Below are 23232 nucleotides of genomic sequence, written 5' to 3'. Positions count from 1 at the left end.
CTGTTAGGTCTAAAGTTCAATATTCCTGGATTTCACTTTGTCTCCATCTATGCTGCCCTCCCTTGCTTCTCCACATATTAGGCTACAAGCCTAAAATTTTGCTTTAGACTCACTGAATATCTTGTTTCAGACTCACGGAGACACAGCAAAGTGTTGGCAGTGTTGCAACCCACAATATGTTTTTTTTTTTTGGTCGGTCATGGGGCTTGAGCTCTGGGCCTGGGCGCTGTCCCTCAGCTCTTCAGCTCAAGGATAGAGCTCTACCACTTGAGCCACAGTGCCACATCCGGTTTTCTGAGCGGTTTACTGGAGTTAAGAGTCTCACGGACTTTCCTGCCTGGGCTGGCTTTGAACCGCGATCCTCAGATCTCAGCCTCCTGAGTAGCTAGGATTACAGGCATGAGCCACTGGCGCCCGGCTGCAACCCACAATTTTTATTACACATATTAAAATGTAAATAAACTATTAACTAATTAAGGTGAATTCTTATTGGTAATTAAATTTTCTTTGGATTTGGAAATAAATGCTACATAGAAATAATGGTAAATAGAAGTCCTACATGTGTTAGACTAGGTTGTGAAGATGATCAGGACTGATTACCTTCCAAAGCACTACTTAATTACAGTGATAATCATTCTTATTTCTAACTTGGTTAATGGGAGGGCCTGAGGAAGGCTCACCAGTCTTCTGCATGCTGCTACGGGGACTCTGCAGGATTTCAGTGGGCCCTTTCTTACATTGTCCAGGTGTAGCAATACCTGCTGAATGCCACGGAAGCAACCTTTTGAACTTGTAGTTGGTACACTCTCCAAGCACTTCTTCCTGGAACAAGGGCACCACATCCCAGGGACCATGTTGTCCTGGGAAGAGTTTATGTCAGACAGCACACTAACTTCTTGTGTTCCCAAACAAGACTGCCCTTACTCAGTTGCCACAAAGCCCCAGGTCAGGGATTCATATAGAGTTGCACATGTTCTTGGGTCACACACCCTCCCAGGGAGGATGGGTCTGGCTTTGATCATCCCCTCTCACCAAGGAACCTCCCACCTAAGAGAACTGTAGACCCCTCAGACTCAGGGTCTAAGCCTCTCAGAAGGAACTGGGATAGCCACATTCCTTTATTAGATCTCTAATATGCCTTCTGCTATTTCTTCAGCAAAAACTCCAGCACTTTCAACTTTTCCAAATTTTCCCTTCATCTGAGAATGACAGCTCTCATCTCTCTTGCTGTGCTGTGTTATTTGTGCCAGTCTGTACCTCTGTTTGCCTACATTCTCTCCTCCACTGCTATTGGAATGTTTCAGTCCTGATCGTCCTCACCGCTTATGAAGCCAATCTTAGGACATCTAAGATGGAGCTTCAGGAAAACTACTCTGATAGTTTCAAGAGAAAACACAGACTTTAAGTAGTGACTCTCTCTACCCCAGGCATGGATATGCAGGGTCCAGCTGCTATTTTGTGGTAGGGGAAATCTACATTAACAGGGCTAACTTAGGAAATGGTACACTAGGACAATACACAAAGTAGACTCATGTAAACAGCTTTTTAATCCTTAATTTCTAATCCTGAGAAAATTTTCCTCCCTATTTTTGAAGAAATTTGTACTCTGCAAACATTGGTCAGGAGTATCTATTAATGAAGCTGAAGGAGTCAGATTTTCCCTGTCTTCTCCCACTTGGCCTCAATGTTGTAGGCCCCTGAGCTAGGTAGATAGAGCAAATCATAAATGTGTGCAGGCATGTGGGCACAAACAAGTGCATGTGTATGAACATATACATGTGCATGCATGTACACACACATACTTATATAAGCATTCTGAACCCCTTCCCCCTGTAGAAATGGGGAAGTTTCCTGGTTCCTGTTCAATGACATGAGATAAGCAACATAGTGGTAGCATGGATAGAGCTCAAGGGAATGGTGGTGACACCACTGAGCCAAGACCAATTGGAGGAAGCACTTTGACTGTCTCCTGCTGCCTGATGCCCTTGAGTCTGTCCTTTTTTTCAGCCTTTCCATAAAGCCAATGGAGTATGGCACTGTCTTCCAATAAATTGCTTTCTTGGTTTCAGTCAGTGGCAGCCCCTATTGCTTGCAGTTAGAAATTCTGAGTAACGCTGGGCGCCAGTGGTTCACGCCTGTAATCCTAGTTACTCAGGAAGCTGAGATCTGAGGATGGAGGTTGAAAGCCAGCCGGGACAAGAACGTCTGTGAGACTCATCTCCAATTAACCACCAGAAAACTGAAAGTAGCACTGTGACTCAAGTGGTAGAACATTTACCTTGAGCTGAAGAGCTGAGGGACAGCACCCAAGCCCTGAGTTCAAGCCCCATGACCAACAAAAAACACAAAAAAACCCTCTGTGTAACATGCCCACTAAGTCAACCAGGGGTTCCATGCTGACTAACTCAGGGGACACCAAGGACACAAAGGTGGCAGGGTTTGCTGGGTGCCATTGGCTCATGCCTGTAATCCTAGCTACTAAGGAGGCTGCCCAGGCAGAAAAGCCCATGAGATTCTGATCTCCAATTAACCACCAGAAAACCGGAAGTGGTACTGTGGCTCAAGTGGTAGAGTGCTAGCCTTGAGCTGAAGAGCTCAGGGACAGCACTCAGGCCCAGAGTTCAAGCCCCATGACCGACAGGGCTGGGAACGTGGCTTAGTGGTGGCTCATGTGGCAGAGCCTTGAGCAAAAGGAGCTTAAGGACAAGTACCTAGGCCCTGAGTTCAAACCCCAGGACTGGCAAATAAATAAATAAATAAAAATAAAAATGGCAGTTCTTGAGTTATATGCATGGTCCCACAAAAATTACCTATGTGATAGCAGGAGCTACGCATAACAGAATAGAAAGATAAAAAATATTTTACTCAGTTAATTACATAATAATAGCTTCCCAATAGTCAAACATTCAAATTGTTTGCCACTTAGGACTTAAAAATCTTAAGTAAGTTAGTCAGCAACAAGAAAATGGGACTAATAATGTCTAGTCACCCCCTTTTGAAACAAACGTCATTATTTATTGCACATATTTCATTGGCTTTTTGTGAGAAGTCAAGTCACAGAGCACAATGCATTTGGTATAGAGCAGGCCTCTGAGAACTACTAATTACTTTCCCAATGTGGATAACATAACTTAGTCTTTGTATGCATGCAAGCTCTTTACCAACAATGAGAAACTCAACTGATAAAATAACTTTCAGTTATGCCGAACTTTAAAGCAATATGACCTCAGAATACTTATTCCGTTGCTTCTGTCTTCCACAGCCACAATGCTCCTGCTATCACTTTTCACAAGGATAAATCCACTGTAAAGAGAAAAGACATGTCAGGTATTAATCTTAGAAAAGGGCAAATGTGCTAGGAACTGGAGGCTCATACCTGTAATCCAAGTTACTCAGGAGGCTGAGATCTGAGGATTGTGGTTTGAAGCCAGACTAGGCAGGAAAGTCTGAGACTATTTATCTCTAATAAGCTACTACTCAGAAAAAACTGGAAGTGGCACTGTGGCTCAAGTGGTAGAGTGCTAGTCTTGAGCAAATGAAGTCAGAGACAGCTCCAAGGCCCAGAATTCAAGCCCCAGGACTGGCAAATGAAAAAAGGGCAAACATTTAAGCAATAAGTGCTTTTACATGAAGACATAGTTCAGCTTTCTGTACCTTTTCTCACCTAGCCAACTCCATATAGCCCTTGTTTACTCTGAGCTGTTTTAAAGAACTGAATTAATTTGTCACGACTGGTAGCTGCCTGGATCACAGTGGTTCTAGCTCTTCTAAGAAACATCTGATTAGAAGCACCTAGTTTAATCTGGCGAAGTTGGAATCATTTCCCTAGCACATAGAATTACTTATCAACTCCTGTAATCTCACTGTTCTCTTGAATGAAAGAGATGTAATAACTTTAGGAGCTCATGAATAGAGTCATTTTTCGTAAGTTTGACTCAAAATTCAAGTTCAGCTTGTTCACACATTCTGAGAGATAAAACATATCTATCTCTCAGCCAGTATCAACTGTACAACATGGGAAATGCTGTACATGTGGTAGCTTTGTATATTACAGGAGATAATATATACAATATATAGCTAGAACTAACAATCTCATCATTTTGTATGGGGCTTGAATTCAGGGAGTGGGCACTGTCCCTTAACTTTTTTTGATCAAGGCTGATGCTCTATTCCTTGAGGTACAGCTCCACTTCTGGCTTTTTGTTGGTTAATCGGAGATAAAAGTCTCTCGGACTTTCCTGCTGGCTTCAAACCACAATCCTTATCTGAGTCTCCTGCATATTTAGGATTACAGGTGTGAGCCACTGGATCCCAGCACAATCTCATTTTTTTTTTTTTTTTTTTGGTCCAGTCGTGGGGCCTGAACTCTGGGCCTGGGTGCTGTCCCTCAGCATTTCAGCTCAAGACTAGCTCTCTACCACTTGAGCCACAGCGCCACTTCCGGCTTTTTTCTTTTTGCTTATGTGGTGCTGAGGAATCGAACCCAGGGCTTCAGGCATGCAAGGCAAGCGCTCTACCACTGAGCCACTTTCCCAGCCCCTCATTTTTTTTTAAACAGGAGAAATACAGTATGAGCAGTGGCTGGTCTCAGGACCAAGTTAATAGGCAGTAGGCTGGGTTTATCATTTTAAGTCCTATTAATTTACCCTTTCAGCATTTCTTAAAAAAAAAAACTGCTTTGAGACATAATACAGTGGCACATACCTATAGTCCCAGAATGAGGCCAGAGAATCTCTTGAGACAAGAAGTTCAAGGCCAACCTGGGCTTTCAAACAAGCAAATCAATACTGCTTTGCCATTTTGGGGGCTAAGTGAAGGAAAACAGTCAATTACTTGGCCCATCTGTGGGATCCTCCAAGCAAGTGATAGCAGCTCCTGAGGGCCGGGATTTTATTTTCCTTATTCCATGTGTAGATGCGCAAAGAGAGGTCCAAGGAGGAGGTGATAACTTGGTTTGCATCCTTATAAAATGAAGTTAAGTTAGATGAGGACATATAGACTACTGAGGTCAGAGGGCAGAGGGCATGTTACAAGCAGGAGGCATTGTACTTACCACCCACAAGGATGTGATGGATCTCTGGTGGTCCTGGAAGGTTGTCAAATGGTGGCCATAGATGGTGAATAGCACCAGCTTTGAGCCACAGGCCAGCAGGATCACCTGAGAGCCATGGCTTTGCATGAGGTGAGGAGGCATCATGGTGTCCGGCAAAGAGAAACTGACAATCTGTTGCACTTTGGGGATAAAAATACATAGATTGCTTCTCTTGAATAGGTCTATACCTCACCCGTGGTGATGAGATACACTACAAAGAGTGAAGGTTTCACAGCTCTATACTCAACCCTGTCCATGCATTTACTACATACCAATTCATCAGCTACAAAATGCTGGCTACAATACTGCATTCACAGTCAGATGTGATGATTCATAGCATCTGGCTTCTGAAGTGATTAGCACAGCATCTAGCAAATAGAACAGGCTCTTGCCTGCCTTTTTCCCTTTCCCATCTAAGGATGATATAAGAAATGACCACATTGATCAAGGCCCCTGAATTCAAACCCCAGTACCACCAAAAAAGAAGAAATTGCTACAATGAAAATTATATGACATCTGCCAAAAACTACTATTGAAGAGATTGTCCTTCATACTGTATAGCACTACTCATTTATACCAGGAAAAAAAATTACCTCTTGTGAAGAATTCATGTGTTTTCTTGTATCAGACAAGGGGTATTTTACACATCGCATTTCCCTTTTTTTCTCAGCTGTCAGGAAGCTTAGAGTAAAATTTATGGTCAAATGACGTGAGAACAAATGAATACATAAAAGGGAAAAATGATAAGGATCAAAGAGAAGTCCTGTCAGATAATGTGGTTTAGGAAAGAGTAGAGTGGGGAAGGTTGTGGAATTTGTTTTCCTACTAGACCAGGAATGCCTTAAAGACAAGTGTTCTAGCTTTTACACATGCACATTTGCATTCAGTGCTGAGAACTGGGTCTTTGAACATATTTGGGACAGTAGGAATGAACAGAGGCATGAAGATCAGTAAGGAGGGAAAGAGAGTAGAGGTGGACATTGTTTACTGCCTGAATCCCCAAAGCATACTAGGTTCTTCAACATTTAGCAAGTGCTCATCACTGAACCAGTGCATACAATCAAAGAACTTCTGCACATATTTCCATGAGAGGGAAGAAAAATGGCCCAAAGAAAAAGAAAAGGTGAGGAAACTGCTCAGGAAGCACTGTACTGCAACGATGGCGACCCACAGAAAGCAGCCAGCATGGGGACCTTACCCAGAGTGTTCACTCTACCCCTGGACTTATCCGCCTTTAACTCAAAGGTAGTGACCATCATCTGTGTGCAATCACAATTTCTGTGCATCACAATCAGCCTGGCTGCCTCGACTGGGGCCCAGCAGGCCTTGGAAGTCAGACTGACAGGGAGGATGGTGCAGACAGGAGGCTCTTCTTCCAATGGGTCCAGCAGAGATTGAACGTCGAAGACCTGTGGAATAACCCTGCTTGGTCACTGCATGGGTGAAGGAAGGCTTCTCCAAGCTCAGAAAACACTCCACCCCAACCTGGCTCACACCTCTGGCAAAGCCTGGCCTATATCTGCCCTTTTGACTTACAGGGCAGCCCATGACACTTGCAGGACCTTCCTCCTATACTGTGGATGAAGGCCCAGAGACTTTTGGAGGTTAATCCCAGCTCCTATTAGGGAACATGCTGGATGGCCAATTCCAGTGAGGTTGTTATAATGGACGAATCACTCAAATGGCATTTGTTTTTCTCAGCTGCACTTTCTTTTCCTGTCTCCTATTCTTCCCCTGGTACATGGAAGTCCCAGCGACTGCTTCCCATGGCCTCTCTGCACCCACTGCTCTTCTCTGACCATTTGTCTACTGGCTACCATCCCAAGGTTCCCTGTGATACCTCTCTCTTCCTAGCCCTTCCATTCCATAAGACCAATGCTAGCTGTCTGCTTTTTACCATGGTCTGACTTCCTAGTCTAGAACCTAATACTTGAAAGGTGCCGAGGCTTTAGCAAATAACTAGATACCTCTACGCCTGCAAGTGATCAGGACTCTGAGACTCACTGGATCTGAGAATGAACAGGGTGCCACTCCTGATGGCAGTACAGGAGTACAAGGAGAGTTCCACTAGGTCCTTCTCTAGGAGAAGGTTCTCCTTAAGCATCTCCTCTCAGCCGCACTATTGTCAGACCACCTCATTAATCTTGAGTAGTTCCATCAGGATTTTCCTTTGGGCCCCAAAGTGTTTAAAACATATTTCTGCCCACTCCTGCCCACAGACAGCACACAGCGAGGCAAGAGCCCCCTGGTGTACAGGACCACTGAGCTTCCTGCAGGAATGAGTCTATGCCAGGAACAGACACCTAGGAGGAGCTGAGAGTGGCTCTCAGTGAGCAACCAGGGGCCTCCTCCTGCCTGGACCTCCTATCAGGTTTCCTCCTGCCAGGCTATGGAGCTTGATCCTGTGCAAGAAGCCGCTTGCAAACAGCCTCAGAACTCCAGTCCTTCTATCTTCCACTGATCCAGGCTCCCTAGGGAAAAAGGGTTCTATAGGTACTGACCTGTGGACCTAGTTCCAAATCCTTCGGGAATACAATTACCCACTGTCTATCAGGTGAACCTGAGAAGCCCAAGGAGGTATGGAGAAATGTGGTCACCTTGGAGACCATTTTCAGTTGAGGCACCAACAGTGTATAGAGGTTTCCTCTGGCACAGACTACCTGGAACAGAAAGAAGCAACAGAACACCAGGGCATAAGAGGTGCCAGGGACTCTCTTAAACTATGAAGAAGGGGTGCTATTCCCAACTTTTCCCCTCCAAGGTGACCACAGCAAACCAGCAACATGTAGATGTGAAGCCCCATATTTCTCTTGCTTTGGCTTGTCCTGTAGTTCTGCTGGTAGGTGGCAGCAGGCACCTGTGCTGTGTTGCTCTATCCTGTACTTGCTGGGTCCCATCATGACTAAGTTTCAATAACTGATATTTAAGTTGGGCATCAGTGGCTCATGCCTTTAATATTAGCTACTCAGGAGACTGAGACCTGAGGATCACAGTTCAAAGCCAGCTTGGGCAGGAAAATCCATGAAACTCTTATCTCCAATTAACCACCAGAAAACTAGAAGTAGCACTGTGGCTCAAATGGAAAAGCATCAGCCTTAACAAGCTACTTAAATTCCTTTGAATTTAAGAATTTGAGACAAATAGGGTTACCTCTTTGGTAGCTGGCCTTCAATAAAGCTGTTTCTGCAAAAGCCCAGTGCCACAGTATTTGATTCTGTGTGTGGTTTGGTGGTAAGCCTTATTCACTATTACCAGAAACCTCAGATTCTCATTCACAAATTTTACTTAGACCCATATAGAGTGTACCCTACAAAAGTCCATTTCAACGTGTACATTTCATAACACAAGGCTCCCAAGTGTCCAACACAAGCATCTCATTAGTGCCCCTGCACCACATTGGCTTCAGGGACCTCCTCCCACACCGATTCATGTCTGCTGAAGGCCACAAGCTGCCCACAGACCCTAGAGCGAAACCTGTCCTTGGTTCCACAGAATAAAAACTGCTGGCCATACATAGGGCTCTTCTGATGGTGGAGGCTTACAGTTCCTAAGCCTGCAACTCTGTTCTCAGTTTTTCCTTACCTCAGGCCCTGGAAGCAGTACCCACAGATGTTTCCTTACTAAGTACATCCACAGTGGCTTCAAGAGAAAGGCACACCAAGATGACCTATGGAATCCCCTTTGTTGGAGAACAAAGCCTTTCTCCAGATGGAGGGCCCTAGAATAGGATACCCTATCCAGGACTACTGGCTCTGAGAACATCTAAGCAACCCAGGAAGTTCACTCACAGACTTTTTGGACAGCACTACCCTGCTGTATGTGACAGCCCAAGGAAGAGTGTGTGTAGTAGCATACTCCTATAATCCTAGACTTGTGAAGTGGAGGTTTGCAAGTTTGAGGCTAGTCTAAGCTTCATACTTAGCAAGATCCTATCTCAATAGAAAAATGAAAGCCAGGCACCAAATGGCTCATGCTTGTAATCCTAGCTATTCAGGCATCGGACATCTGAGGATCCTGATTTGAAGCCAGCTCAGAAAAGACCCATACTATTATCTCCAACTACCCACCAAAATAGCCAGAAATGGAGTAGTGGAGTGCTAGCCTTAAGCAAGAAAGCTTTTGATTATGAATTTGAACAATAACAAATGCTGGTGGGAATGTAGGGAAATAGGAACCCTACTGCACTGTTGGTGGGAATGTAAACTAGTACAACCACTCTGGAAAGCAGTCTGGAGGTTACTCAAAAAACTAAACATGGTCTTCCCTATGATCCAGCCATACCACTCCTAGGCATCTACCCTGAACATCATGAGCCAGGATATGATAAGGACACCTGCACATCCACGTTTATTGTTGCATTATTCACAAAAGCCAAGATACGGAAACAGCCCAGATGCCCCACAATAGATACGTGGATCCAAAAAATATGGTACCTATACACACTGGAATTATACACAGCCATTAGAAAGAATAAAATGTCATTTTCAGGGAAATGGATGGAACAAATCATGCTAAGTGACATAAGCCAAGCTCAGAGACAAATGGTGCATATTCTCTCTGATATGCATTAGATTTAAAATTATATAAGAATCTAGATACTCACATACAGTGAAACCAAAAGAGGATACTCAGAAGAGAATCACAAAAGTGCAATGCCTAAGCACCTCTTCGTATTTATGTAAGACAATATACATAGTGAAACAAACTCCAAAATACGTAAACAAAACTTTTTCTTTTAGTTTTCAGTTTTTGATGAATCTCTCTTATTTTATATATGGTGTATTCACGTGTATATACAAAACTTTTTCTTTTAGTTTTCAGTTTTTGATGATTCTCTCTTCTTTACCTTATATATGGTGTATTCACATGTACATCTTTGGGAGGGTGGAGGAGAGGGCAGAGAACTCGATGGAAAAAGGGTGAAAAAGCGCAGCAGTGGTGAACACTGGACATTCATGAAAGTGAACTAGACAACTCATGGGTGGAGACAGGAGGGAGGAAATGGGACAGAGTGAGGGAACAGATTACACTGTACAAAAGAAAATGTACTTACCTGACTCATGTAATTCTAACCCCTTTGTATATCACTTCTACAATAATAATAAAGTAAACTAATTTTTTTTTAAACAAGAAAGCTTTGGGACAGCACCCAGGCCCTGAGTTCAAATGCCAGGACCAGCACCAAAAAATAAATAAAAATCGAGAAGCCCTTGTCCAGTTCTCTTTCTCTTCCACATTTACCACTCTGAGCATCCCTGGAGTTATTATAGAGAATTGTTTTTATTTTTCTTCTAATCTTAATTCTTTTCTATACTTTTTCTTTTCGGGGGTTATACTTGGCGCTCTACCACTTGAGTCACACCCCTATACTTTTTTTTTAACTTTCAGGTATGGGGAAGTTTTGTATGGTTTCATGATTTTGTCTGAGCCCGTCTCAGACTGCAATTCTTCTTTCCTTCCATGCATCCTGGTATTACAAGGACCATCCATAGCACGCTCAATTCTTTTATATCTTTTTTTTTTTTTTTTTGGTCAGTTGTGGGTCTTGAACTCTGGGGCTTGGCGAAATCCCTCAGCTCTTCAGCTCAAGGTAAACCCTCTACCACTTGAGCCACAGTGCCACTTCTGGTTTTATGGTGGTTAACTGGAGATAAGAGTCATGGATTTTCTGGCCTCGGCTGGCTTTGAACCATGATCCTCGTATCTCAGCCTCCTGAGTAGCTAGGATTACAGGCATGAGCCACCGAAGCCCAGCTTCATTAACTTTTTAAAGTGATAAACAACACACAGAGAACTACACAAAACCTCAATGAACTTATTACAATATTCATGTCAACATCCAAGAAACATCACACTACCAGCAATACAAACTCCCCTTACTCCCTCCAGTCAATGTGTACCCACATATACACTGGCCTCTAACCACTTATTTCTTTACCTTTCTTAATGAAGTCTTCTATTCTAGAATGTCTACTGGGTTCTTTGTTCAACCTGTTATTTCATTTGTTATAGCTTTAAACACCAAAACGTGTCTACTGCATCTATAGCCCTTGGCTTTACACTGTCTGTTGTTTGCTGTTCACCCTGCCAGTATCCATTCACATGTGAATTTGGAAATAGAAATATGTAAGGCATGGGGACTTCCCTCACTCCTACCAACTGATCAAGGAACTGAGCTGCAACCTGCTCATCCCCCTTTCCCTGAGGCCACACCACACAGGACCCATTCTTATTGCCCTTGAATTCCAGCTTCTGTGTCTGGACTGTGAAAAGAATGCTTACCTTATATGTGCCTTGAAATATACATCTCCAGGGCAAAAACAGCCCCAGTTATAGGCTTAGGATTCAAATTTCTGCCATCTTCTGTATACAAGCCTATCCAATTCCTTTTTCCCCCCTTTATGGGACAGGGTGTCTTGCTATGAAGTCCACACTGGCCTGAGCTCAGCCTGTAACCCAGTCTGGCCTTGAACTCCCAACCATCCTGCCTCAGCCTTCCAAGTCCTAGCATTACTGGTATGCCCACCACACCCACCTTGTTTAATTATTTTACTATTATTAAGCTAACTGGCACTGCAGGCTTTTTTTTTTTTAAGTGGTGGTGGTGGTACTGAGGATTAAATATAGGACCTCACATTAGCTAGGTAAATGACAAATGGTCTTCTGCTGCTCAACTTTTTTTAAGTGCTGGAGATTGAATTTATGGCCTCAGGCTTGCCAGGCAGTGGCTCTACTACTTGAACCTTTTTCCCAGACCCTTTTTGTGTTGTTTATTTTTGAGATAGGGTCTTGCCTTACGCCTGTCTTACCTGAACTGAGATCCTCCTGCTTGTGCTTCCTCACATCACTGGGAATGACAGGTGCATGCTACTGCATACAGCCATTGTCTTTCCCCCAAAGCTGAGAGAATAAGCATGTGGCATCTTCACCCAGCCATTGGTTTACATAGAATCTTATAAACATATTTTGTCTCACATTGTGATCCCCCAGCAATGCCTTCCAAGTAATCAGAATTAAAGGCTTGAGGCATATTACCTAGCCATTTATACCATTTTTAAATTTGAGAGCATCTCACCAAGTTGTCTAGACTTAACTATTCTCTTGCCTCACCCTCCTCGGTGGCTAGAATTACAGACATGCACCATCATGTCTAGCTGTTGTCAGTTTAAAAAAAGAAAAAGAAAAAGAAAACCTGAACCTTAGCCAGGTGCCAGTAGCTTATGCCTGTAATCCTAGCTACTCAAGAGGCTGAGATGTGAGGATCCAGGTTCAAAGCCAGCCCAGGCAGGAAAATTCGTGAGACTCTGATTGCCAATAAACCACCACAAAACCAGAAGTGGTATGACTCAAGTGGCAAAGTGCTCACCTTGAGAAAAAGAAGCTCAGAGACAGTGTCGAGGCCCTAAGTTAAAGCCCCAGAACTGACACACACACACACACACACACACACACACACACACACACACACACACACGCACACGCACACGCGCACACACACACACACACACACACACACACAAAATAAATGAATAAAACAGAACTGAAGTTAAAAGAAATTGCAGGTAGAAGAAAGATACTGAGACAGACCAATAGACAAGAAAGCAAGGGCATGTGACCACAGAACCCCAGGAGTCCACAGAGCTGGCTCTAACTGAGCAAAAATGAGAGGCTACAGACAGAAACTGAAAGACAGGAGTCTGCACTCAACATGGTAGGCAAGAAGGAGTCTGCCCTGAAGACTCCATGCATATGTATCATGTGGTCACGGGGCTAGGATCTAGGACCTGGCAATCAGCTAGGCCTTGCAGAGCTAGGGAACTCACCAGCAGAAAGGGATTCTCAGGCTGGTCATAGGCCTCGACTGCGGCACAGGAAGTCAGTAAGGAGAAGGAAGCCCCCTCACATCCAGTCTCTGCTCCCCACACTTTTATCAATCCCTCTGTGTCCACAGTGATGACTAGCTGCTGCTGAGGGTAGGTCACCAAATTCACCAGAGGAGCTGGCTGCGCAGGGCTGGACCAGATCTCTGTGCCCTAACAACAAAATTGACACAGAGTCCATTCATTATAAACATACCATTTTCATGCATTCAATAGGCATATATTTACTTGTGTCTGCTTTATACCAGACTCTACCGTGCATACAGGATAGCACAGGTGAAAAGGATGTGCCCCACCCTATAGCACTACAGAGAAAATAGTAAAGACAGGTGTGTCCCAGTTAGACTGAGGGCAGGAATCAAGCTAGGGCAACTGGAAAGGTCTCCTGAAGATAGCATCCACAGAGTTCTACGAAGAGGAAGAGGCATTCACAATGACATGCCATATCCAGTGTTACCTAGGGCTCCAATGAAGGAAAGGAAGCTACAGACTGAACTGAAAGGCCAATGCAACATTGACCCCATGCACAGAACCCAGGCTGTGCACTATCATCTATTGCTTTCAGCTGTCTTAAGTCTTATGGAAATCCAGGGTTTTTTTTGTCATTTAAAAAATTATTTAATACACAAAGTGAAAAAACTAGAATATAAAAGCATTTCACATTTTTTAAAACAAACCCTTCTAAATTAGTTAAGAGAAAATAGAGATCCACAATCTTTATCTGAAACCCTTGGGGCTAGATGTTTCAGAATTATAAAATTTTCAGATTTTAGAAAAATAATTTAGTGTATATACGATAATACATTAGCTTCCAAAAGATTTTGTGGCAGCACCTCCAGCTCAGTAATCACACATATTAATATTTCTACAAGAAAACAAATGAATAGTCACACTAAATAGAATAAGTACAGTGAATATCAGTTCAGATTTGATTTGGAAGCAAATGAATTCTGTCATTCAGCTTATAACCTTATGTCCAGAATTTCTTGGATTTTGAAATTACAATTACAGATAAGGGAATGAAGAGCTTTACAAACTTGTATGACAAGACACAAAAGACTAAACAGACCCATTATTACAAATGAATGTGTATAAAAAAAACACACAGCCTTCCTCTCTCCATTATCTTGGAGCCTGTGGAGGCCTGCTGGGAACTGGACTTCTAAAAGGCATAATGTCTAGAAGGCTATGGTGCAAGGCCATTTTTGCTGGCTATAAGCGGGGTCTCCAGAACCAAAGGGAGCACACGGCTCTCTTTAAAATTGAAGGCGTTTATGCCCGAGGTGATACCGATTTCTACTTGGGCAAGAGATGTGCTTATGTATACAAAGCAAAAAACAACACAGTGACTCCTAGCGGCAAACCTAACAAAACAAGAGTAATCTGGGGAAAGGTAACGTGTGCCCATGGAAACAGTGACATGGTTCGTGCCAAATTCTGAAGCAACCTTCCTGCTAAGGCCATTGGACACAGAATCCGTGTGATGCTGTACCCCTCCAGAATTTAAACTAATGAAAATTAAATAAAGTAAATCTGCAAAAAAAAAAAAAAACACACACACATTACCTCTCAAATACATTATAAATTAATAAGCATCTTCTCTTTGATATTACTAAATGCACATCTTAAAAAACACATACACATAGCACACAACATGATAAACTAACCATAGTTTATGGCAGTAGCTACCCTTTAGAACATTTCCACCCAATTTGGGATGTGCCCAGTAGTGCCACCACTGGCTAGCCCCAAAGCCTATCCTACATACACGGGCCACTAATCCAGAGGAAGACAATGCCTGAATTGGGACCATTCCATGATCTCTTTGAAAACTAGGAACACCAGACCCATCATGCACTGAATTGGACATTAGGGTGTGTCTACTTACTGTTGCCCCAGAATTTTCATTCCAATCACTCATTTCACTCCAATCAATCATATTATCTTGGTATTCCTTTATTAGTTTGTTTACCCTATCAGTTGATTTCTGTTGCTTAAATAAGCCATTGCCATCATCGTATCTGATCATGATAAAAAAAAGATTATATATTTAATCTGAGGGTTACTAGCATGAGAAGTTGAGAATACTGAATGTGAGAAAATTCTAGGAGGCAGGATGGGAATGTGGCTTAGTGGTAGAGTGCTTACTTAGTATGTATGAAGCCCTAATGCTAGAAATGGTGCTGTGGCTCAAGTGGTTGAGCGCTAGCCTTGAGCAAAAGAAGCTCAGAGACATTGTCCAGGCTCTTGAGTTCAAGCTCCAGGACTAGTTAAAAAAAAAAAAAATTCTAGGAGGCTCAAAAACAATTTAATCTTTGCAGGCGACAAGAGTGTTTAGCAACACAAGAATTACACAGTTTGAATAAACTTATGTTGAATGAATTTATTATGAATAATTGTTTTAAAGCTCTATATGCTAGACACAGGAGGAAACCGTCTTTCCATATAATGGAGGCAAAATGCAGAAATTTTTCTTTCTATGTTACGACACTGCCATTAAGACACCATCTTTCCATATAATGGAGGCAAGATGCAGTGAACTGTCTTCCTGTGTTAAGATACAGCAAAATGCAGAGAATTTTCTTTCTGTGTTATGACACTGGAGGATTTGAAATAGAATTAAGGTTTACAAAATGAAAGCAAGGCAAGAGGTGTCATTTGACAATGAAAATAGAATGCTTCTGAAAGCCACAATCCATCCGAGAGAGTGGAAGAGCTGCAGTTTAAACTGGTTAAGTAGGAAGGACAAGGAATACTGTCACAAATTGTGTTAATTTTTGAAGTAGTGTGGGTGCTGACTAGTAGTAGTATCAAAAATGTATTCAGAGGCCAGAAGCTGGTGGCTCACACCTGTAAATCCTAGCTACTCGGAAGGATCTGAGGATTGTGGTTCCAAGTCAGGCCAAGCAGGATAAAGTCCATGAGACTCTAACCTCGGATTAACCACCAAAAAGCAGAAGAGCTATGCCTCAAGTGGTACAGCAACAGCTTTGAGCAAAAAAGCTCAGGGACAGTGCCCAGGCCCTGAGTAAAAGCCCTACTACCAACACACACACACACACACACACACACACACACACACACACACACACACACACACACACACACACACACACACACACACACACACACACACACACACACACACACACACACACACACACACACACACACACACACACACACAAAATTCAGGATTGTTTTGATACCTGTATTTGTAATAAAAAGATGTTTCAGGAATCAATAAATGTCTTTGAAAAGCTGGTCCTGTGTTATATGTAAGAAACATGGTATTTGTTTTACAATCTTTGCTTACCAAATCATGCTTGTAGGGGCTGAGAGGATGATGAAAAGAAATGGAGAAGGTGAGTTTGATTGGGGGACAGTGTATGTATGTATGGAAATGTCACAATGAAACCTGACTTTGTATAATTAATAGATGCTAACAAAAAATCTTTAACAGAGAAAAAATCAATCTGTAGTAATGCCAGATACAGCAGTGCAAGTCTGTAATCCCAGCATTCAAGAGGCTGAGGTTAAAGAATGGTGAGTTTGAGGCCACTCTGGACTACAAAACAAGAAAATAAAAGCAAAGAAAAAAAAACAAAATCTCAAAGAAAAAGAAAACAAAAAAAAATCTGGAGAGCAGTATGGTACCACATACCTATAATTCTCACTTAGGAGAAACAACAAGAAGAATCCCAAATATGTGTTAATAGCCTGGGCTATGAAATACTGTCTCAAAACTAGCCCCCTTCTCCCCCCAGCCAAAAAAAAAATCTGTCTCTGCTACCACACCACAGGAAATGAGAAGCGCTGTTCTATTACACCGTTTAGCCATGATACTCTGCCTCACCACAAAAACAATATAGCCAACTGACCACAGCTAAAACCTCTGAAACAAATAAATCTTTCCTGCTTTGAATTGTTTATCTCATGTATTTATTACAGCAACATAAAACTAATACATTGCCAATCACTGTAGTGACTACAAACTCCAATAGGAATTAACTGCCTTGCTCCATCTAGCTGTAGTAACAAAAGGACAGATTGGTTAATTTATTCAGAACAGAAGCTTTCTTATCCTAAATGAAAGAGGCTTTACCATGGTCAAATGGACATGCAAAAATGAAATTTTCTTGTGCAACTAACTGATGCTAATTTAAAAAACGAAAAAAAAAAAGAAAAAAGAATCTCAAATCAAGGCACAAACAGCTTCAGTTGTCTGAGCAAAGCCTGGCATTCACTTGACTTACTTGCTCACAGCTGGTACTTTACTTAGTATAATCTGTACAATCTGCACTTTCAGACTACCTTTTTGTTAGTTAACTGGAGACAGAGTCTCAAAGACTTTCCTGTCTAGCCTAGCTTAGAACTTCAAATCTCTGATTGAAGCCTCCTGAGTAGACAGGATTACCAGTGTGAGCCACAGGGGCCCAGCTAATCAAGACTTCTTGCTTCCTCAAGAGAGTGAAATGCCCTTGTCTGTTCATTGTGGAAGGTAGGTAGGAGGGAGACCAGAGTAACTCCCTCTATCAAGCCACACACATACCCTTTCATTTGTGCCAGTCCTGGGGCTTAAACTCAGAGCCTGGGCACTGTCCCTGAGTTTCTTTTGCACAAGATTAGCACAGCTAGCCTTGAGTCACAGTCTTGTGTCACATCTCCACTGTTGGCTTTTTAGCAGTTAACTGGAGATGAGAGTCTCACAGACTTTCTGCCCAGACTGGCTTCAAACTTCAATCCAGACCTCAACCTCCTGAGTAGTAAGGATTATAGGTATGAACCATCAAGCCCTTTTAAGTACCTAAGATCCCAGATGAGGGCAGAAACTTCCTAACTCATTACTTCCCAATACTGGTGCATAGGGGATTAAGTTTCAGCATGAATCTTGGAGGGCACAAGAACGAGCACCAACTATACAGACGATTTTCTTTTTTCAAAAATTCAAAGTTTGATTCCCGGGGCTGGGAAGGTGGCTCAGTGGTAGAGCGCTTGCCTTGCATGCTCGAGGCCCTGGGTTCGATTCCTCAGCACCACATAAGCAAAAAGAAAAAAGCCGGAAGTGGCACTGTGGCTCAAGTGGTAGAGCGCTAGCCTTGAGCTGAAGAGCTGAGGGACAGTGCCCAGGCCCAGAGTTCAGGCCTCACGACCGGACCCAAAAAAAAAAAAAAAGTTTGATTCCCAAGAGCCCCTGAGTGTAAGCCTGCCTTTGGTCACAAGTCTACAACCCACAGGCAGGTCTCTCTTTCAGGAGGAGCTACCCTCACAGGGAATGAAGGTTAAGCAGGGACCTGAGCTCAGCTAGGTCTCTTGATATACTGGCTAGTCCCCAGGAGACCTAATCTGCTATGGATTTTCAATACTAAGTTCTCTTGTCAGAGGCAACATCCACTGCCAGCAAACCTAATGAATGGTAAAAGAAAAGTTATTGACAAAAGACTATTTACATAAAGTAGTAACATCCTACCTAGGGTTGAGAGTATAGTTCAGTGGTAGAACACTTGTGTAATACTTACAAAGCCTTGGGTTTAATCCCCAACATCACAAAAAATAAAAATCAAGTAAGATACTACAGATATCTCTGTCTAAGGCATTCAAAAATACAAAGTATTCCACAGATTCTAGGACACTATCCATTACAGGAGGCTGTGTTCCATTTGCGTGTGACCCTAGGCAGAACTCCTGGATTTACAAGCAACCATATAGTTCAAGTTTCAGAGACATCTTCCTCCCTTAGTCCCAATTTATGTCTATAAAGTTAGGATAATAATGAATACCTTGGCTGGGAAGGTGGCTCAGTGGTAGAGTGCTTGCCTTGCATGCATGAGGCCCTGGGTTCAATTCCTCAGCACCACATAAGCAAAAAGAAAAAAAAAGCTGGAAGTGGCGCTGTGGCTCAAGTGGTAGAGTGCTAGCCTTGAGCTGAAGACCTGAGGGACAGCACCCAGGCCCAGAGTTCAGGTCCCACAATGGACAAAAAAAATTGGACTGCTACTAATAAGAAAACAAGATATAAAAACTAAAACCTTGGGCTGGGAAGGTGGCTCAGTGGTAGAGCGCTTGCCTTGCATGCCTGAGGCCCTGGGTTCGATTCCTCAGCACCACATAAACAAAAAGAAAAAAAGCCGGACGTGGCGCTGTGGCTCAAGTGGTAGAGTGCTAGCCTTGAGCTGAAGAGCTGAGGGACACCGCGCCCAGGCCCAGAGTTCAGGCCCCACGACTGGATCAAAAAAAAAAAAAAACCCCAAAAAACTAAAACCTTTTAACTGCCAAGGGTTAACAATGTTTAAAATGTTAACCAAGTTATCTAGACTTACATATGGGGATGACTAAAATGTCTAATAATCTAGGCAACATGGCCCAGTAGGCTAAAACCATGTGGAGAATCACATGACTAAGAGATCTCAGATTCAAGTCCAGAAATGCTTGCAAGGAAGGGGTGAGGAATAGTAAAGAAAGCTGGAATGCTAACACAGTCCCCACCAGGCACAGCTGGTACAGTTCAGCTTCCCAAGGGCACAAAACAGAAAGCCAAGAATGTGTCACGTGAGAATGGTCACACTCAAATTTCAAACATAGATCCACTGTCTACTTGTTACTACTGTGGCCTGGTGTGGTAACTGAGCCTCTTGTGAGCTCAGATTTTTCATCTGCAAAATGGGGCTTCTATTCCTAATCCCAGAAGCTTTCCAAAGTAAGTAAATAAAATTACACAAAGGGTCATGATGAGACCAGGACACAGTAAGGACTTTGGACACTTCGGCATTGTTTTCCCTTCCAGGGCCAGCTCACCTCACACAAATCCCAGGCACGCACAGTGCAATCCGCAGACACAGTGCAGACCACAGACTTCTCTGTTCCGTCAAACCGGTACTCATTGGTCGACACATAAGCCAGCTGATTTATCTGTCCTATGAGAGAACATAGAAACATAGACAGCCAGAGATTGGACACTCTACTTGAGGAAAATGTTTTGAAGTAAAACCGTCACTCTGCTTCTGTCTTAGATACACAATGGTCACTTGGTTACTTGGGCACAATAAAATAGGAAAGAACTAGCTGCTCTCTGAAAGAAGCTGTTCTCTGGACTGTCTCTCTTCAGCAACATGACATTAAACTACTCCTTAGCCTCTAGGTTTCTGCTTCTGACTACTCTAAAAATGATGTGACTATATCTTCCTCATAGGGTTACTATGAGGATCAGATGACATAACACAAATGTTTACAGAACTAGCAAAATACTTAATCATCAAGTAGCCTTCTCCAAGTCATTGGTTGAAACTCCAAATCCCATGACTTCACCATGAGGTGAGTGGAGGGTAAGTGGGAGTGGACATAGTCACTACATTTCCTACACCATACCTGTATGCCCAGCAATAGTTTTGTAAACAAAGTCCTCGGGCCGCCCAGATTCCACTCGAAACTCCAGCTCAGACCGGGAGAGATAGTACTGTTTCCATGTTTGTGTGCCAGGGACCATTTGAGAGGCTCTGCAGGAGGACCAGCGTCTCAGACACAGCTGCCTGAAAAACAGACCCACAACTGAAGGCAGGATGTAGCAGTCATAGACTTTGGAGCTAATAGATTGAGTTTTGAATCCTGGCTTTGCCAACCAATTTTGTCTACCTAGGTCTCAGCCATCTCTCCCGTAAATGGGGATAAAGGAACACTGAATGAGTGTTAACTACACATCAGGCATGAAGTGCTGTTTTATGTATCCAATGGAATTTTTCCACAACCCTATGAGGTAAAAATCTCACCTCCATTCTACACTTGGGAGATGTAGAAGTTAATCAACTGGGATTCAAATGGGATTCTCAATGCCTCCACTATTATTGTAAAATTAACTATGTCTTTCTTCATTTCTGCCAACCCCTTATGTATTTTTCTTGCTTTGTGGCCAGAGGCATCTATAACTATCATCTTCTTGCTAGACTAATTGATTTATCATTATAAAATACCTTTCTTTGTGTGTAGTACCATTTTTTCCCTCTCAATGTCTGTTTTGTCTTATATTAGCACAATTCAGCTCTCTTTTGGTTATTATTTGCATGATATATCTTTTGGGGTAGAGATGGTTCTGGGGTTTAAACTCAGATTCTATGTTCTCTCAGTTTGCTTGACTAGTGCTCTCCCATTTAAGCCAAGCTATTAACCTGGCTTTTGGTTGGTTATTTTAGCAATGAAGTTTCATGGTGTTTTCTACCTAGGCTGGCTTTAAACCATGACCCTCAAAAGCTAAGATTATACGAATAAGTCACCAATACCCATCTTGCTTTATTTATTTTGCTAGTCCTGGACCTTGAACTCTGGGCTTAAGTATTGTCCCAGAGATTTTGTGTTCAAAGCTAGTGTTCTACCACTTGAGCCACAGCTCTGGCTTTTTATGGTTATTTGGAGATAACAGTCTCATTGACTTTTCTGTGCAGGCCGGCTTCGAAACAGAGATCCTCAGATCTCAGCTTCCTGAATAGCTAGGATTACAGGCATGAGGTACTGTGTGCCCAGCATTGTTTTAAGATGTGGGTCTCACTTTTTATGTGAGCCAGCCTAAACCACAATCCAATTTATGTTTCCCCCGCAGCTGGGAGGACAGGAGCATGCCACTATGCCACTATGCCTAGCCTTTTGTGTTCAGATGAGATCTAGTAAAAATTTTGCCTGGCTGATCCTTCTAGTCTCTACTTCCTGTACAGCTGGTATGACAAATGTGAGCCTATTGGTTGGTTTGATTTCTTCATGTGGCTTCAAGCTACTGTCTAAGTTCCAGAAAGAAGTAACTTGGTACTGCAGAGGTTAAGAGCAACTGGAATGGTCACCTGGCTATCCAAAGCTGAGAAGGCCTGATCAATGGGGACTCCCAGCACTAACACTGCACAGCAATAATATGGCATCCTCTAACTCTAGTCCAGCACTCCTGTCTCAGGAGAAACAGAATGAGGTCACATAGAAAACGAGAGGATCACAGCAGTGTGGTTTAAACAAGGACAAAATAACATGTGATAACTTGTACAATTATTGAGCACCTACATGTCAGGCCAGTACCAAGCACTAGAAAGCTTCTGTACATTGAAGACTGCAGTGCCCACATAGGAAAAAAGGCTTATTCTGCTTGCTGACTCTCTGGCTTTCTACCACATCTAGCACCCTAACAGTCTGTGGGAAGAAAGAACTCCCAGATTACTTTGTTTGTTCCATGTTATAAGAGGCCACATGAAGACATAGCTGCCAACAATAAAAAAATCAGATTTCCCCAGTTGGGGGCCAGTGATTCTTTCATGTAATCCTAGCTACTCAGGAAGCTAAGATCTGAGGATCAAGGTTCAAAGGCAACCCAGACAGGAAAGTTCATGAGACTTTTATCTCCAATTAACCACCAGAAAACTGGTGGCACTGTGGCTCAAATGGTAGCGACACTTCATGCCTTGAGCACAAAGAGGCTCAGGGACAGAACCCAGGCCCTGAGTTTAAGCCCTAAAACCAACAAAAACCAAAATGAACAAATAATAAAACAAATGCAAAAAAGGAGGAAGAGAGAGTGAACAATAATACTATTCAGTATATACTATATGGACAGGCAGCAGGCATGGGAGGGGAAAACTGGGGAAAGAAAAGAAAGGGGTGATATTGTCCAAAAAAGAAATGTACTCTGGAAGTGGCGCTGGGGCTCAAGAGCACAGGGACAGCGCCCAGGCCCAGAGTTCAAGCCCCATGACCGACAAAAAAACAAAAAAGTAAAAGTTATATAATTGGGGCTGGGTAGGTGGCTCAGTGGTACAGCGCTTGCCTTGCATGCATGAGGCCCTGGGTTCAATTCCTCAGCACCACATAAGCAAAAAGAAAAAAGCCAGAAGTGGTGCTGTGGCTCAAGTGGTAGAGTACTACTAGCCTTGAGCTGAAGAGCTGAAGAGAGCCCAGGCCCAGACTTCAGGGCCCCCCCCCCAAAAAAAAGAAAGAAATGTACTCATTACTCATTACCTGAAATGGTAACCCCTTCTGGTACAGCACCTTAATAACAGTAAAATTATATTTAAAAATAAAATAAACAAGAAGGTGTTGATGGCTCATAGCTATAATCCTAGCTACTCATGAGGTTGAAACCTGGAGGATCACTGTTCAAAGCCAGTCCAGACAGAAAAGTTCACTAGACTCTGTCTCCAAATTAATCACCAAAGCACATGTCTGGAGGAGGTATGACTCAAGTGGTGGAGTACCAACTGAGCAAGTGACCCAACCCAGAGCGATGTACTGAGTTCA

The 23232-nt window shown here is 42.9% G+C and overlaps 1 protein-coding gene and 1 pseudogene across 11 annotated transcripts in view; one reads left to right on the top strand and one right to left on the bottom strand.

Annotated features, from left to right (window-relative positions):
* The window catches only part of LOC138834718 (putative serine protease 47), a 50283-nt gene that overhangs the window by 22555 nt on the left and 4496 nt on the right, over positions 1 to 23232 (bottom strand). For 5 of the 11 annotated variants that reach the window (XM_070033363.1, XM_070033359.1, XM_070033358.1 and 2 more), the window contains 8 exons: positions 20338 to 20498; positions 19768 to 19886; positions 12916 to 13125; positions 7594 to 7752; positions 6291 to 6501; positions 5054 to 5232; positions 4834 to 4961; positions 3226 to 3303 (listed from right to left, as the gene is read on the bottom strand). In XM_070033363.1, the coding sequence (XP_069889464.1) occupies positions 3226 to 3303; positions 4834 to 4961; positions 5054 to 5232; positions 6291 to 6501; positions 7594 to 7752; positions 12916 to 13125; positions 19768 to 19886; positions 20338 to 20498 (1245 nt within the window). Of the gene's footprint in view, positions 1 to 680; positions 759 to 780; positions 861 to 885; positions 3304 to 4833; positions 4962 to 5053; positions 5233 to 6290; positions 6502 to 7593; positions 7753 to 12915; positions 13126 to 19767; positions 19887 to 20337; positions 20499 to 23232 lie in introns of those variants that run through there. The other 6 variants (XR_011374241.1, XM_070033367.1, XM_070033360.1 and 3 more) reach the window with 6 other exon arrangements.
* Positions 14103 to 14524, top strand: LOC138834589 (large ribosomal subunit protein eL33-like; annotated as a pseudogene).

The sequence above is a fragment of the Dipodomys merriami genome, unplaced genomic scaffold, assembly GCF_024711535.1.
Source record: "Dipodomys merriami isolate MVZ:Mamm:240054 unplaced genomic scaffold, mDipMer1.0.p SCAF_22, whole genome shotgun sequence".
NCBI classification, from domain to species: Eukaryota; Metazoa; Chordata; class Mammalia; order Rodentia; family Heteromyidae; genus Dipodomys; species Dipodomys merriami.
The sequence above is the reverse complement of the archived record's forward strand: the minus strand, read 5'-3'. Positions and strand labels throughout refer to the sequence as shown.